At 25.1% G+C, this 16,522-nt stretch overlaps 1 protein-coding gene across 1 annotated transcript in view; it reads left to right on the top strand.

Annotated features, from left to right (window-relative positions):
- Positions 1–12,653, top strand: part of LOC127286295 (guanine nucleotide-binding protein G(s) subunit alpha) — a 60,992-nt gene extending 48,339 nt beyond the window's left edge. Inside the window, exons 8-10 of the mRNA XM_051312675.1 lie at positions 3,150–3,329; positions 3,542–3,746; positions 5,421–12,653. Coding sequence (XP_051168632.1) covers positions 3,150–3,329; positions 3,542–3,746; positions 5,421–5,567 — 532 coding nt within the window. The 3' untranslated portion in view covers positions 5,568–12,653. The remainder of the gene's footprint in view (positions 1–3,149; positions 3,330–3,541; positions 3,747–5,420) is intronic.
- Positions 12,654–16,522: the final 3,869 nt, after the last annotated feature.

The raw sequence follows: 16,522 nt of genomic DNA on the forward strand, positions 1-16,522 counted from the left end.
TTGTTAAAATATTAGAAAAAATAATTGTATTAAAAAATTATTCTGCAAATGATGCTAACCTAGAAATCTGAAATTCCGGGAAGTATCATTTTGAGTAACATAAAGTTTGTCCCTTACTTATTTCAATACTCAACTCAAAATGAATTGCAATAAAAAAAAAAATTAGTCCAAGTTTTTTCTGTGAAGAAAATCACTAAAAATTGGAAGTTATTTGATTGGCTTAATACTTTGGTAAATTGTTGTTCTATATTGAGAGGAAGAAATTCCTAAAATATTAGCTCATTTAAAAAAAAAATTATAAAAAGTACTGGCGATTGAAATTTTGACATTTTAGATAACACTTATTTATAACTCCGTTTCCTTCAAAATTATTTTTCATTTTGAAGGTACAATCTCACCTCTTGGCTGCCTGCCTGCAGGAGTTGTCATGACAACGTACAGGAGTAATAAAGATAGTAAATTCAAATTTTCTCTCTCTTTTACTCCTGCACGTTGCCATGACAATTCCTGTAGGCAGGCAGGCAGCCTTAACCTCTTTTCCCTTTTTTCGTTATTCGTTATATAAAAACAGGACAAAAAAATGGGGTCCATGCTAAATAAGTATAATAGTTATAGTCTTATAGTAATAGTGACGTACTTTAAAAGCAAAAAATTGATGACCGCGAAGTACGACATATAGTCTGTACCATAGAGTAGTATAAGGAGACTGAACGACGTACATTGAAAGTGGACCAAATTTTGATAACCGCTTAGTGTCATGAAAATACGTAATGGAACACAAGCGCTCTCGTGGGAAGTATGTAAAGAGTGGGAAAAATTAGAAGTACGTTGAACATAACCCAAAAATACATTGCTCCTTATTTTTAAAACTTTTACAATGGCTGACTGTCCAGCTGAGTTTAACACAATAAGTGGCGCTAGTGTTCCATACGTATTTTCATGACACTAAGCGGTTACCAAAATTATGTAGGTCCACTTTTAACGCAGATTTAACATGGTCGTTCGGTCTCCTTATACTACTCCATGGTCTATTGGGATATCCGCTGGGGGCGTGGCTTAGCATATTATCCTACGTTCAGTAGTACCATTTTTCACCACTATGTCTGAAAGTTACTCTGATTGGTTTAAACTGGACAAAAATTGACGAACATCCTACTTTCAAGGGTTAAAAATGTTTTCAACAGAGAGCGCTTCACAGTAACGGACATCCCAATACCTAAAATAGCAAGAGCTTCATCCTTTTTGGTGCATAAATTCTTGCAACCTGCGATGGTTCCAAAGGAAAAGTAGGCGTGGACAAAACGCAGGTTGCAAGAATTTATGCACCAAAAAGGATGAAGCTCTTGCTATTTTAGGTAGACTATATAAAATATGCTAAAATGGTTAGTTTGTTTTGTATGTTTACTATATTTTTTTTTGCGTCACTGAATCTGAATCCAAGGCCTAATCAACCCCATAACTTCAGGATTCTGTCATAATCTAAAAAAATGTGTTTTTTTTGAGGTTATGACAGAATACTGAACTGATGGATTTAAATGGGCCTCGAATTCGGATTCAGCGACCCCAAAAACATATATAGTAAACATATAGTCAGACCCTTAGATCAGAACTTTTTTATTTTTTTTGTGTGGCTGTGTTTTAATTTAAGAATATCTTTATGGCGCCTATTTAAGAATATTTCCCATGCATTTTATTCTTAAAGTTAGAATAAAATATTCTTAAAATAAGACCTAGTATGGGAAAATGTGTATTGGTAGTATACATTTCACTCTAAAATGAGAAAAGATTTTTCTCTACAATTTTGAGTGATTATAGATTAGGGTACAAAGAATCTCGTTGTTCTCCGAAAAATACATAATTTTGAGTTAAATTATTAAAAAGTGACATTTTTAAACGAAAATGAAAAGAAACATGGCGGCGCATACCCTCTAAATCTGAATCAGTCATATTTTATTGATTAGCAGTAGAAATCTACTAATTGCCATAGCGAGAATTGAGCAACTGACAATTAGTAGAAATTTACTGATTCAATTAGTAAAATATTAATTATTACTGATTGAATCAGTAATATAAATATATGGCAGCGGCCACAAAATCTACTGATTTAATAGTTAATTTTAAAGGTTATGTTATATACAAATTACTGATTTACATAAGTTATTTTCTATTGCTTGCATATTGACTAATTATATTAGTAAATTTCAAAAAATAACTGAAACGTCAGTTAAAATGAAAAGTACTGATTGAATTAGTAAAATTTCTACTGATTCAGATATAGAGAGTACACAGACGTTATGCGTTAGTGAGTCAGTGCTCCAGTAAACAGCGCCAATTCGAGCGAGTGGCCGCTGAATGAACTATGATAAAACACATTATTTTACTATTTATTGCTTTATTTTTATTAGTTTTGCATTAAGTTATAGTAAATGAGAAGAATAGCGAGATTTCTTGTACCAAACTAAATCATTTTTCCAAAAATTTTAGCTCGAAATCATTTTTTATTTCAGAGAAAGTTTCAAATCACAAAAAAAACGTCCTTTGCCCACATACCATTAAGAAGATAAATTTTTAAATTTGGAATTTCGTTTTTATTTTAGTTAAGATACATTATTCATTTTTATAAAAATTTGAAGTCACAAATTTTTACTTTTTTCTTTCCATACTTACATTTTTAGAAATCGGAGTCTAACTTTACACCAAAAAGATTGAAATAATATTTATATTTTTAATCTCAAAAAGTGTAAATGTTTGCATGTCATTGGTTGGAAAAAAAACATTAAGCCAATGAAATGAAAACATTCACACTTATTGAGATTGAAATTCAATCTTTCTAGTGTAAAGTTGATGTCCGATTTTTAACAGTGATATTCATCAGATATAGGCAAGCTTTTTTTTTTATTATTATTTTACACATTAAAAGAAATTTTTTGATAGTTTCAACCCTTTTGGTGTTCATTGTGGAAAGTCAAAAACTACTATGGTCCATTTATTCTGGTACATAAAATTTACATCTAATCGAGCTGTATATAGGATATGTATAGTTATTATGTGAAAAAGAAGTCTTCTGTTTCATTTTTTACAGATGGCGTCTCTCAGTTTTTTTATTCACAATTGATTAATTGTTTGTTATTGTTGTTGTTTTTTTGCAGCATGTTTGACGTTGGTGGCCAAAGAGATGAAAGAAGAAAATGGATACAGTGCTTTAACGACGTGACGGCAATCATATTCGTTACAGCTTGTAGTAGTTACAACATGGTGCTCAGGGAAGATCCAACAAAATTAAGACTTCGAGAAAGTCTTGATTTATTCAAAAGTATCTGGAATAATAGGTACAATTTTGATTTCTCCTTATTTAATGCAATTTTTCACTTATTGTAAGTTTTATAATTTAAATTTTGTAATTTATTTATTTAAATTATTTTATTTATTTTTATTTTGGTAATAAATAAATTTTCTTTTCTTCGGAAATATTAATTCGTTAAATTTGAATGGATAATTTAATTTTATAATAATGGTAAATAACTTCTTTTTTTTATGACAGATGGCTTCGCACAATTTCCGTTATTTTATTCTTAAACAAGCAAGATTTACTTGCGGAAAAGGTAAAAGCGGGAAAGCACAAATTGGAAGACTACTTTCCAGAATTTGCGAGGTATCAAACGCCAGTCGAACCTGGAGTTGTTACGGATTCGACGGAGCCTCCGGATGTCATACGGGCCAAGTACTTTATTAGAGACGAATTTCTCGTAAGTTTATATTTTTCTTTAGTATAGATTTAGTATAATTGAATTCGTGGTTTATCTTTAGATATTTTTTTTTTTTATCCATTTTTCTCCTCTAAATTTGAATTAGTGAGAATTCATTCACTAATTCAAATTAGTAAAAATTTCCACTAATTTTTTAGTAAAATATTACTATTTGATTTAGTAATATTTTTTTTTTTTACTAAAGTTTTAGTAAAAAACGACTAAAAGTTCGTGGAAATTTTCACTAATTCAAATTTAGAGAGTCCTTAATTAATTTTAGTGCGCTTATTCAAAATATCGAGCAATGGAAATGAGTTTCGGTTTATAAAATTATTTTGCTATTGTAGAGAGACTATTATCTACAGAAATTGAGTCATTTATGTTCTGAACCCTGCTTGGATTTAATATTATTATTTTTTCAAAAAGTGATAAATTTTTTTTTTTAATATATTCAGCTTTCTAGTTTATTTTTAATTATTCATTTCCATTTGAGACGAATTGATATAATTTCAAATTAAAATTTGTATTTAAGCCAAATAAAATTTATTTATTTTTTTTTGCAAATTAGCTAAAAGAAGTAAAATGCGAAGACTTTGATCAAATTTCTACCGCTAGAGGGTAGCACGTAACGGGTCAATAAAATTATTTAATTTCACTTCCTGACGCTGTATATTATAAAAAAATTTTAAATTTCTTTGGCTCAAATGAAAATTCCGATATTTAAGAAACTTACTATTTTTTAAAATTTTGAGAAAACTATGGAATTTTTGAAAAATAAAATTTTAAATTATTTATTCGCCTTGGCAGCCATTTTTACAAATTACCATTGTTGAATCTCTATAATATGAGAAATTTATTATTATTATTATTATTATTTTCCTTTTAAGAATTTTTAATTTAATTTTTATTTTACAGTTATTTTCTTTACATTAATTTTTTATTTGAAAGAATTTTAAATGTCAGAATTTTCTATTCACCGAATCTTAATTTGTCCAAATTTTTATTTGTACGAATTTTTAAAACGCCAATTTTTCATTTCTCCGAAATTGCAAATGTCCGAACAAACAATCAACAACAAGATTTCGGCGCAATTTTTAAAATTTACCAATTAGAAATTATCCATAAAATCGTGATTGATCAATTTTAAAAATTGCGCCAAAATCTTTCTGTCTGATATTTGTAATTTCGGACAAATGAAAATTCAACGTCTTAAGAATTCTATTAATGAAAAATTTGTACAAATAAACATTCTGATAAATTAAAATTCGATGAATTGGAATTTCTGTCATTTAAAAATTCGAATAACATAAAATTCGATTGAATGAGAATTCTGATAAATAAAAATTCGCTTAAATTAAAAATTCTTTTAAATAAAAAGTCATTTAAATTAAATGACTATAAAATAAAAATTCTGCCAAACAAAAATTCGGTAGCTAAAAAATTTTTATTAAATAAAAATTCGTATAAAAAGAAATTCTTTCAAATGCTAATTGAAAATTCTTCAAAAAAATAATTATTTCTAATGAAAATTCAAACTAATGATTTTTTGTGGGATACTTATACGCCCCTTGTAAAATACTTGAAAATTGATAGAACAAAAATCTATATTTAAAAAAAAAACACACACACATTTTTTTAATAAATCTTTAAATCTAAATTTATTATCTGTTTCAGCGTATAAGTACAGCAAGTGGAGATGGAAAACATTATTGTTATCCACATTTTACGTGTGCCGTCGACACGGAAAACATCAAGCGAGTGTTCAATGATTGTCGTGATATCATTCAGCGGATGCATCTACGTCAATACGAACTCTTGTGACTTCGTTTCCATCAACGTGTCCTCCTCCTACCTGTCCATCTTATTACTATTAACGTGCGTCGACTTGATTTGCGTTGCCAAGTAAGGTTGTAATTGCTAAAAATTCGAATTTATAATGAATTCCTATCGTTTAAAAAAAAAGAAAAAAACGGCATTCTATAATATGGGCATCGCGCGTATCAATTGCAAAGAAAAGATAACAAAAAAAATTCTCCTTTGCCACAAGTCACTAAGCAAAAAAAAAAAAAAAAATGAAAAAAAAAGTGTGCGCCGAGGATATGCATCACTTAACAAGTAACATAATTAGGAAAGTGCCATTGAGTTGACTTTTCTGAAATTTCACATATATATAAACAATTTAGTGTAAATTCTAATTTTTGTCCTTAATTTTCTAGTTCCATAATTTTTGAAATTTCAAAAAAAAATATTTCAAATAAAAAATGAAAAGTTTTTTCAGAAAAATCGGCGTGTGACACGTGGAGATAGCGTTACTTGTAAGTCGAGATTTGAGACTGGTTGTTGAGTTTAAGAAATTTAGTGGCTCCGAAGCTATATAGTAGCAGAGTCCACGATGTCCAAATCCTCTTTCTCTCTCTCTCTTTTTCTCTCTCCAATTTTATGTTTAAAGAGTATGCTGGATTTCGAAAACTTTGTATCGAATTCTTTAGTACTTCTTTTTTTTTTCTAATGTACAAACTGATGTCTTTGTAGTTTCGTTATCATCTCTCTCACTCTCTTTCTCTCTCTTTTTCTCTCTCTCTCTCTAATTAAGCGATTAGAAAATAATACATTTGTGCCAGAAATGTTCACGATAATATAATGAGGGATGAAAAAAAAAAAACAAAACAAGTGTGTTTCATAATCTGTGATGGTGTTTCATAAACGATACTGTGTGTGTTCAGCATACTCTTATTTATCATTTTTAGAAATAACTCCACAGGCGCCCCTTTCTCGAACAGTAGTACGTATCGAATATTTAGAAAATGAAAAAGAAAAGAAAAAAGAAAAAAAAATACCCCCTCATCTACCCTAGAGATCGGAATCTCGTTATTTTTGTTATGATCTGTTTTTCTTGAGAATATTTGCTTTTCAACTTTTGCCGAATCTCGAATTTTAATCGTAAAGAAAAAGAAAAAGAAAAAAAAAAAAAAAAGCAACAACCCAAATCCTGTAGGAAAAATTCAGTCGCACCTTTTTACGAGAAGAGTATTTTGTGAGATTTTACAGTATTTCGAAAAACGTTTTAATTGTACAACTTGTGTATCGACTATTATATATATATGTATATACAGGGTGACCGTCCACTGACTCATTCTTATTTACGTTCAATAAATTACTAATGTTAAAGATCAATTTTTTTATAAATTACTTTTTTTTTGGGGAAAATTTCAAGAAAATTATAATATAGAAATTAATTCTTTCTAGAAGATAATATAATTCTAATTTTTATGAAAAAATATCATTTTTGAACGTGAAAAAGAGCACAAAAATCGCTTATTGGTCACCTTGTATATGACGAGTCCCACTTTCCTAGTGTTTTTTTTTTTTTTTTTATTTTTTTTTTTTTAATCAAATCTAACGTTTCATTTCCCTGAAGAAATAAGAACATAATATTCACGTGTGCGTGAATTTATTGGCTCGCGTGTAGGAACGCGAAGGACAAATCAAAATTCAACATATTTCCTATATATTATACACCTCGATTTAAAAGTTTAAAACTCTTTTTCTCCAGTTTCCCCCCCTCCTCCCCCCATTTGCTTTTTATCATCACTTATTGAAAAAAGATTATTAAAAAAAAAAAACAGAAAAAAAATAAGAAAAATAAAAAAAGAAACCACGCACTCGATGCTCGGAAGTAACGAGTTATTTAAAAAAAAAGAACTATATGTAATATTTACATTTATATAGGTAAAAATGAGAGTTCAACGTCAAATTAAAAAAAAAAGCGAGAGTATAAAGAGCTAAAGATTAAACATAAGAAATCAATATTTAATAAAAGGCAACGCCTTTCGCGCTCCGAAATGAACACAATTTATTCGCGACATTTATATATAAATATATACATTAATACATACACACAAGAGAAGAGAAAAAAAAAAAGAAGGAAACACGTGCGCATACGTACATACATGCATTATATAAAGAAAATGATAATCTATTATTATATACAAAATGTGCGCATGTGTAGTTTTTATGTATATCTATCGTATTTAATTAATACGTACATAACAGGTGTAGTTTTAAAAAAAAAAATCACTTTATAATTGGGAATGTCTTTAAATTACAAAAAGTCACAAAAAAAAGCATTAAACTTTGTTTCAAAAATTTTATTACAAAAAATAAAAATGAAAAAAAAATTAATTTGAAAAAAAAGAATAGAAAATAAGGGAAAAAAAAGTTTTACTTTTGTTTTTTTTTTTGTTGAAACTTTTTGTAATTTATAGAACCATTTAAAAAAATCTTTCGAACTGTTATTTTTTACTAATGTGACATAATATATATGAGAGTATCAGCGAGAGAATAATAAAAGTTTGCTTGCGGGAGAAAAATTTTTTGTTTTCGACTTCCGTGAAACTTTATATATATAAATATATATTATACATATATGTATACACTATTGGTTGTAAGTTTAAATTAACATTTTTTTTTTTTTGTTAATTACGGTGAATTACATTTTACTGCTGTAAATAATAATTTCGAAACTATTAAAATTGAGGTTCAATATCAGAGAAAACTTCAAAATAAATGGGTTAAACTATTTATATTTCGAAGGAATTATGGGTTAATTTAAAAAAAAAATTGATACTTTCAAAGATGATTCTTTATGATATCTAGGAAACGAAATAAAAAAAAAAGTATAATAGAATTTTTATTATTTCTCTTGAAATATGAGTTTGAGGTGGAGGAGGTAGAGAAAATTGTCACTTTTTTCCAAATTGGAAAATATATTTTTAAAAAACAGAATAATTCTTAAAAGTGTGAAAAGAATTATTGATTTTTAATTAAGTAATTTATTATTGTTTAAGAATTAAAGTAGTAAAAATATTAGAGTAATGGATAAAATAATTTTTCAAATAAAATTTTTTCACAATATTTAATCGAACCGAAATCTACACACGTACCAAAAATTTAGTTTAATGATAATATTTAAAAAAAAAAAAATTTTTTTTTGAGATTAATGTTTGTTCAAAATTATGTTTTTTTTTATATATCATTTCTAATTGCTAAAAAAGTGAAAGTTTTCTGTACCATACTTCAAACTCATATTTTAAGAGAAATAATAAAAATATTAACATAATTTTATTTTGTTTCCTAGCTATCATACATTTTTGAAAGTATAAATTTTTTTTCAAATTAGGCCGAAATGACTTTGTTCGAAATATAATTGACAAAAATATTAAAAGAAAGTGAAATAACAATGTGAATTAATTTCAATATATTTTGAAAGAATTATATATATTAATGCAATTTTTAAAAAACAGTAATAACTGCGCCGAATAATATTTGCAATAAGGAAATAATATTTTATGTTATTTAATAATTGAAGAAGATAATATATTTTTTTTAAAAAAATTATTTTTAACAAAATAAAACGAATAGAATTGTGTCGAATTTTAAAATGAACAAAATGTGCTATTATTTATTTACTAAAAACTAATGTAATTTTTTATGATTGTTTCCGTCACAAGATTAAAAAAAATTACACAAAATATATGGAATAATTATTATTATTATGACAATAATTTTGTGTGTAACGAATTTTTATTTTTTTTAGCATTGAATTTATAGTTCTTTCAAAATATGTATATTAAAATTAATTTATATTATTGTTTTTTTCCAATGTTTTAATTCAAAGAACTGAAATAATGGATTATATAAATTTTCTTAATACAAACAATTTTTGAAAATAACTTTAATCCATAAATTGCAAAAAAAAAACATCGAGTAAATTATTTTTCGGTTTTTGCATCAAATTTTCGAAAAATTTAACATAATTTCAAAGGAAAAAAAAAGATTTTTAAAATTGATGCATTTTTAAGAAAGTTATGAAGCATTTAAAAAAATATATTTAAAAATTTAAATCTCATAAATGGATTGATAAAAAAAATTGGAAAAAAATCACTGAACCCTTTTTTGTAGAATACAAATAAATAAAAAAAAATGTTGGCCAAATATATATATATAAAAAAAAGGTTAAATTTAATTATATTATATTTGTAGCAATAAAAGACGCAGTAATTGACAAACTAATGAATTTAAGAGAGAATCAGACGAACAGTCAAAACAAAAATTTATATTCAAATTTAACATTTTTCTATTTTATAGAAAAATTTTCTATTTAATTAAAAAAATTTTTTAAGTAAAAGTATAAGAAATTTTATTTTTAACACTTTGAATTGAACAAATATTCCATTTGATTAACAATTTCTTAATTATGAGAAACGATTGTTAAATTTTAGGTTATTTTACCTATAAATCGTTTATTATCGAGAAAAGAAATTGTAATTTTTATTAAAATACAACTTTTACTCAATAATTCAATTAAAAATAAAATTTGCTATATGCAATACTTTTTAATTAGATTAATTTAATAATACAATACGATATAATAATAATAATAATAATAATAATAATAATAATAATTTTATTATTGTTATTATTATTATTAATTAATTATTACTAAATTTTATTTTGATTGTTTTTCTGATTTTTTCTTTGTTAAAATTTTGACCGTTAGTACATGTATATATGTATATATATTCGCCTTGCACAAAAACAAAAAAAAAAAAAAAAAAAAAAAACGAGTCATTTAATCACATTAAATACATTTTATCGAATATAGAAATATTCATCAATTATTGTTGTTAATTAATATTGTACGCGCGTTACTCGCTTGAAATTCGTTTTTATGGTTCCATTGTTTGTTTAATGCGAAACTACTTCCATATCTTCCCTCCCTCCCCCCCTATAAAAAGAAGGCATTAGAATCTCTTACTTAATTCTTAGGATAATAATAATCCAAAGAAAAATCTCTAAACAGTTGCAATTTTTCAAGAATGTTAAATTTTTTTAAAGAAATTTTAGATAATTTTGTTATTTTAAAGAAAAATTTTTTTTTTTACTTTTATTATCTGATTTTTAAATATTTAAGATTTATTTGTTTAAAAAAAATTCTAATTTCCTATTATAGTGTTTTTTTTAATAATATGGAAATTTTTATAAATTAAATGATTCTTATTTTATTGATTTAAAAAAAAAGAAAAAAAAAAATGAAATACATTTGTTTGTTTTTTTCCGTTAGACATATTATTGTGCATTCCATTGTTACATGAAAATGACAATTTTATATTGGAATAGTGAAAGAAAAATTATAATTTTCATTATTTTTGTCAATTTTCACGAGATATTTACTATTAAGATTGAAAGTAAAATTACGCAATTTCTTTTTTTTTAAGTGAGATTTTTATTATGGATATTTTTTTCAAACAAAAACGAATGATCAAAAAAAAATCACAAAGCAAAGAGCTTAAATAGCAGAAAATACTTAAAAAAAAAAAGAAAAAAAATACAAGGACTCGTAAATTATTAATATAACGCCGATCGCACAATATTTTCTGTAATTTTTTTTTTTTTTCTATCGAGAGAGCAATGCGTTTAAGCGCATCAGTGCACATGTATCGTATATAAAATGATTGTCGGGAGAATTTTTTAAAATGTCGATTATTATATCAATTTCTAATTCTAATTTTAGATGCTTAACATATTTGCAGGGTTTCAGGAAATTCTAGCGCCAAATCTTTCGATATATTCGAAGGCTGAGAGTGTGTATAAAACTTTTAAGAACAAAATAATAATTATATATAGGTAAAACTAGTCTTTAGGCATTGAACATTTTTATTTATTATCAAATTATTGTTTATGTATATTAAAAAAAAAAAACAATTAATTCTTTTTCATTTGTATTTTATAAAGAAAAAATTAATTTTTTTTGTATGTGCACGAGCGATATCGTTGGACTCTGCGTTCATCTATTTTTTTTTTTTACTCAATTTGATCGTATAAGAATTTTTAAATTTTGAGAAAATTCATAAATTTGGACATTACATTTTTTTGAACTGCAGATTTCATACGCATATTAATACAATTTCTTTCTATTTTATTATTGTATTTTCGTTATTGTTAATAATATATATATATATATATATATATATATTGTCTGAGGTGTATTTGCAATTTTTATTTATTGTCGTCGTTATATTCTTGCATATATATAAATTTATTATTGTCGCTCTTATCCCTGAAAATTTGTACATTTTTTAGACATTATATACCTATATACATAAATATGTATAACTCTCTCTGGGTCTTTGAAGGATTCAAAGTTATTTCATTTTTTTTTCTAAGGAAAAAAAAACAACTTTCAAAGGTCTTTAAACTCCTTGAGTGTTCAGTATATTTAGAACTAGAATTAAATAAAAGAAAAATGAATGCTTATACATTTTTTCTGTAATGATAACAAAAAAAAAAAACAAAAAAAAAAAAAATCTTTCGCAATTTTAGAATGACTTTTTGTAAATCTTTTTTTGTAAAACGAAGAAAAGAGGGTAAAAAAAAAGAGAAACAAACAAGGTAAAAAAAAAAACGTTTTTTGTTCTCTATGAAAAAATAATATTTTTTCATAGAAAAACGTTTTTTTTAATATATAATACGTAATTATTTAAATTAATTTATTACAGAAATTTTTCAAAAATCATCACACGTATATATATATATAATTTTGTCCCAGTGTTATAATAGGAGCGTGACGAGAGAATTAAAAAAAATCACACTTTTAAAGTTTTTTGTGAATTTAAAGATGTGTCTGTTCGTAGCGAGAAGTGAAAAAAAAACGTTAGTTAATGTGTATACACGTAATAAAACAAAAAACAAAAAAAAAACAAATATTAATTATTAATCACGACGACGAAGACAATTTACGAAAATACGTGATTTTTGTACGAGACTAGCCATGGCAGTCTGTTTTACTGCCGTGCTTCGAAGCACTATAGAACAGAAGTAATAAAAGAAAAAGAAAAAAAAAGAAAATAGAGAGAAAAAAGAGAAACAGACCGGAAAGAAAACCAAAAGGATAAGTTACCAGAAGTTATGTAATACGTCGCTTCCCCTCTCTCTCTTTCTCTCTCTCTCTGAACTTTATAACATCCCCCTTAATTCATTGTTGCGTGTCTCCTTGCTAATAGAAAAAAAAACCAAAAAATTAATCCATTTTTCAAAATTTCATAAAATTTATCCAGAATTCTCATTTTTTTTTTTTTTTGAAAAATTTACTTATAATTTTTCTTTAAATTTTATTTTGTTTCAAAAAAAAAAAGGTTGCAATTTATTTTTTAACATATTTTAAATATTTTCTTATCAAAGAAAATCCCAAAAATAAGGATAAATTTTATGAGAATTTTTTTTTTTTGAGAAAAAGTAGATTCAAATTTAAAATAGTAATTTACTTGAAAATTGAGAAAAACAAAAAAAAACTGATCTTTATTTACATAAGTGGTTAAAATAAATATACGATATAAAAGTGCAATATTATTTATCGAAATTCTCTATAAAGCAAGCAGTAGACGCAAAATGTGGATGAGAGTGGAAATCGAGAAACTTTTTAGAAATCAAATCTATCTTTGAATCTGTTTCATGATTTTCGGTTTAAAAAAAAAAAAAAAAAAAAAAAAAAATTCCCCGTTTTTAACGGTGTCTATAACCACGCAAATAAAAAATACATCTCTGGTGTTCCAGCCTCGAGAGAAAAAGAAAATTGATTCCGAAGTGATTTTTATATATTATATATATATATATATATATATATACTGAAAAAGCTAAGATTGAAAGTATTTAATTATTTTTCTATTATTACGATATTTTTCGTAAATAGTTGTTAAAAAAAAATTTTCATAAAAAAATAATAGTGATTTTCAAATCACAAACATAATATAAAATGCAGTAAATTAATAGCGAGGTAATAATGAAATAATAAGTTAATTATTTTATTCAAAAAGTAAATTAATTAACCTTTTAAAGAAAGAAAATTAAATTTATTAATATATTAATGAGAAATTATTTCAAAAAGAAATTTTTCTCAAAAAAAAAGAAAAAAATACGATTGGAGGAATTTTGTACAAAATTAAAAAAAAAAAAAAATATTTATATGAGACTGGAACACTGATATCTATTAATATTTAATACGCGTAAAACGTGATAATTAAATTGATGGATAGGAAAAAATAATTTTTTTTTTCAAATTGGTGCCATGTTTCGCAAATCATGGATCAGATTCTAATAAATATATTAAAGAAGAAAAAGAATTATTATATATAAAGAAATAAAGAAGAATATATAAATAAATATAAATAAAAAATAATAAATATATATATCATATATATAGAAATATATATTATATATATATTATACGTGTATAAATTCACTGAATCAATTGCGAGCGATTATGGTTTGAATGATATATTCTTCGTATGTGAGAAAGAATGAATATTTGAAAATGTATGCGTGATTGTGTTATACTAGAATTAATAATAATAATAATAATAATAATAATAATAATAAAAAAGAAGGAAGGTAAAAAATATATTTCATTCTCATTCTGTGATGACTGTCTGAATATTATAAAATGTTTACATGAATCTAAGCTAACGGTTAAAGGATTAATTGAAATAAAAACTAGAGAGTAAAAGATTTATTTAATGGTCGTTGTATCAATTGCGCAAAAAGAAAATGGAACCCTTATATATAAATATATATTATATTTAAGACACATGACACAAACATAAAGAAAAAAAAAAACAAATATATTATACATACGAATATATTCGAGACACAGAATATGATATAATTAAAACAAAAAAAGTCCCCCCTTAATATCTGAGTAAAGAAATTATTTGATTTATATATATAAAAAAAAAAAAAAATCCACTCTATAAGTTAGTTGTTTAATATTGCTTTTCAGAGTATATATTAAGAGTTATGTGTATAAATTAATGTGTGTAATTAAAAAAAAAAAAAGAAAAAAAAATATGAAGTCATTTAGTAAATTATAAGCATCTAATATATATTATATATATATTATATATATATAAAAAAAAAAATTATGTAAGAAAAAAAAACACACCGTCACACAGATACACCCATATGCGCGCGCGCGTACATATAAATACATTATATATTACGATTACGAGAATTACAAAAGAAAAAAAAAAAAAAAAGCAAACGCTGCGAAGCCACTTGTATCATACGTTTGTGTAACTAAAAATAGTAACGATACGATTATATGAAATTATAACGATACAATAAATACTTATTGTATGTCTTATATAAATCGAAAATGCTTCTCTGGCTTTAATTTATTTTTATACCCTTGTCTTTTTTTTTCGAGAATCTGTGTATTCACATCTTGCACAGTGATTTGTAAAAAAAATTTTTTTTTTTATTTTACTCAAATAAAAATTAGTTACTTGATTGTATTTGGAAAACTGGGTGGTCACTATAACTGAGAGAATCGAAAATTTAGAGCACATTTAAAAAATAAAATTTATTATGTGATTTCACATGTAAATATTCTTCGCAGGTTTTTTTTGCAAAATATTTAATAGAGTGAGCTAAAATTTTGTAGAAAGCTCAAAAATAGTATAAAGATTTGTTGTTATGTATAGTAAAATTTATTAATATTTTGTCAAAAAATTTATTTTTAAAAAATTGCATGTTTGAGGGAAATTCAGTACAATTTTGATCATTTCCCAATATATGTAATTTGTTAAAAATAATTTTTTTGATAAAATATTAATATAATATGGCACATGATAACGAATTTTTATACTATTTTTGAGTTCTCTACAAAATTTTAGCTCAATCTATTAAGTATTATTGCGAAAAAACCCGTGAAGAATATTTACATGTGAAATAACAACAATCACATAACCTTAAAAGTACTCTAAACATAAAATGCAGCTAATTCTTTTAAAACGAGACGCATGCACACCCCTCCTCAAGCGCCGTCAAATTATACAAAAATGGATCCAACTTCGGACAACGAAAACTTGTAGGATTGGGCTTATATTTTCCAAATTTTCAAACCTTGAAATTGCCCCATCTCCTATATTCAAATAAAACGAATTTTTGTAATTGTCCCAAAACAAAATCTTGAAAAAACCGATTTTTTACGTTTGGACGCAAAAAATGTTAGCAAATATCTATTATTTGCAAACTTTTCTAGTTTATAAACGCTGTACAAGTTTCTACTTAACTGTCAGTTATAAAAAAGAAAAAACAATTAAGAAGAAATATTTTTTTACTGTATTATGAATTTCGAGTGAAAAATTAGTATTAGCATGAAAATAGAAAACATGATAGAAAACTTTGTTTACAAATGAAAAATCAATTATTTAAAAATGTTTTTTTTAAATTTATAATATCTTTTCACAAACATTTAATTTTACAAATTCAACAAAAGTAAATATAAGCCCAATTCTACAAGTTTTCGTTGTCCGAAGTTGAATTCATTTTTGTATAACTTTACGGCGCTTGAGGAGGGGTGTGCATGAATAAGATATAAAATTAATTTGTTAGAATTTTCATTTGACTGAAATTCGTTGAGAATTTATTTTCAGACGAATTTTTATGCCAGGTGCAACTCATCAAATGTAAACAAACATGAAAATGTACGTTGCGGTTCGTTTGCAATTACAACTTACAAAACCTTGTTTGCTACCAGATGACGGAACGAAGAGTTAAAGAACTTGAAGGAACATCTTTTACATCTATAAAACTATTATCTGCCAGTACAAACTCATTTCGTGCATAAAGACATAATAACCTTCTGTCGTTTAATAAACTAAACGATAACTGATTCGCAGTTTGTTTACATTACATTACGCTATAATGTAATTAATCAA

This window comes from Leptopilina boulardi, unplaced genomic scaffold, assembly GCF_019393585.1.
Source record: "Leptopilina boulardi isolate dan_hultmark-lab unplaced genomic scaffold, ZJU_Lbou_2.1 LbouV2_352, whole genome shotgun sequence".
Classification (NCBI taxonomy): domain Eukaryota; kingdom Metazoa; phylum Arthropoda; class Insecta; order Hymenoptera; family Figitidae; genus Leptopilina; species Leptopilina boulardi.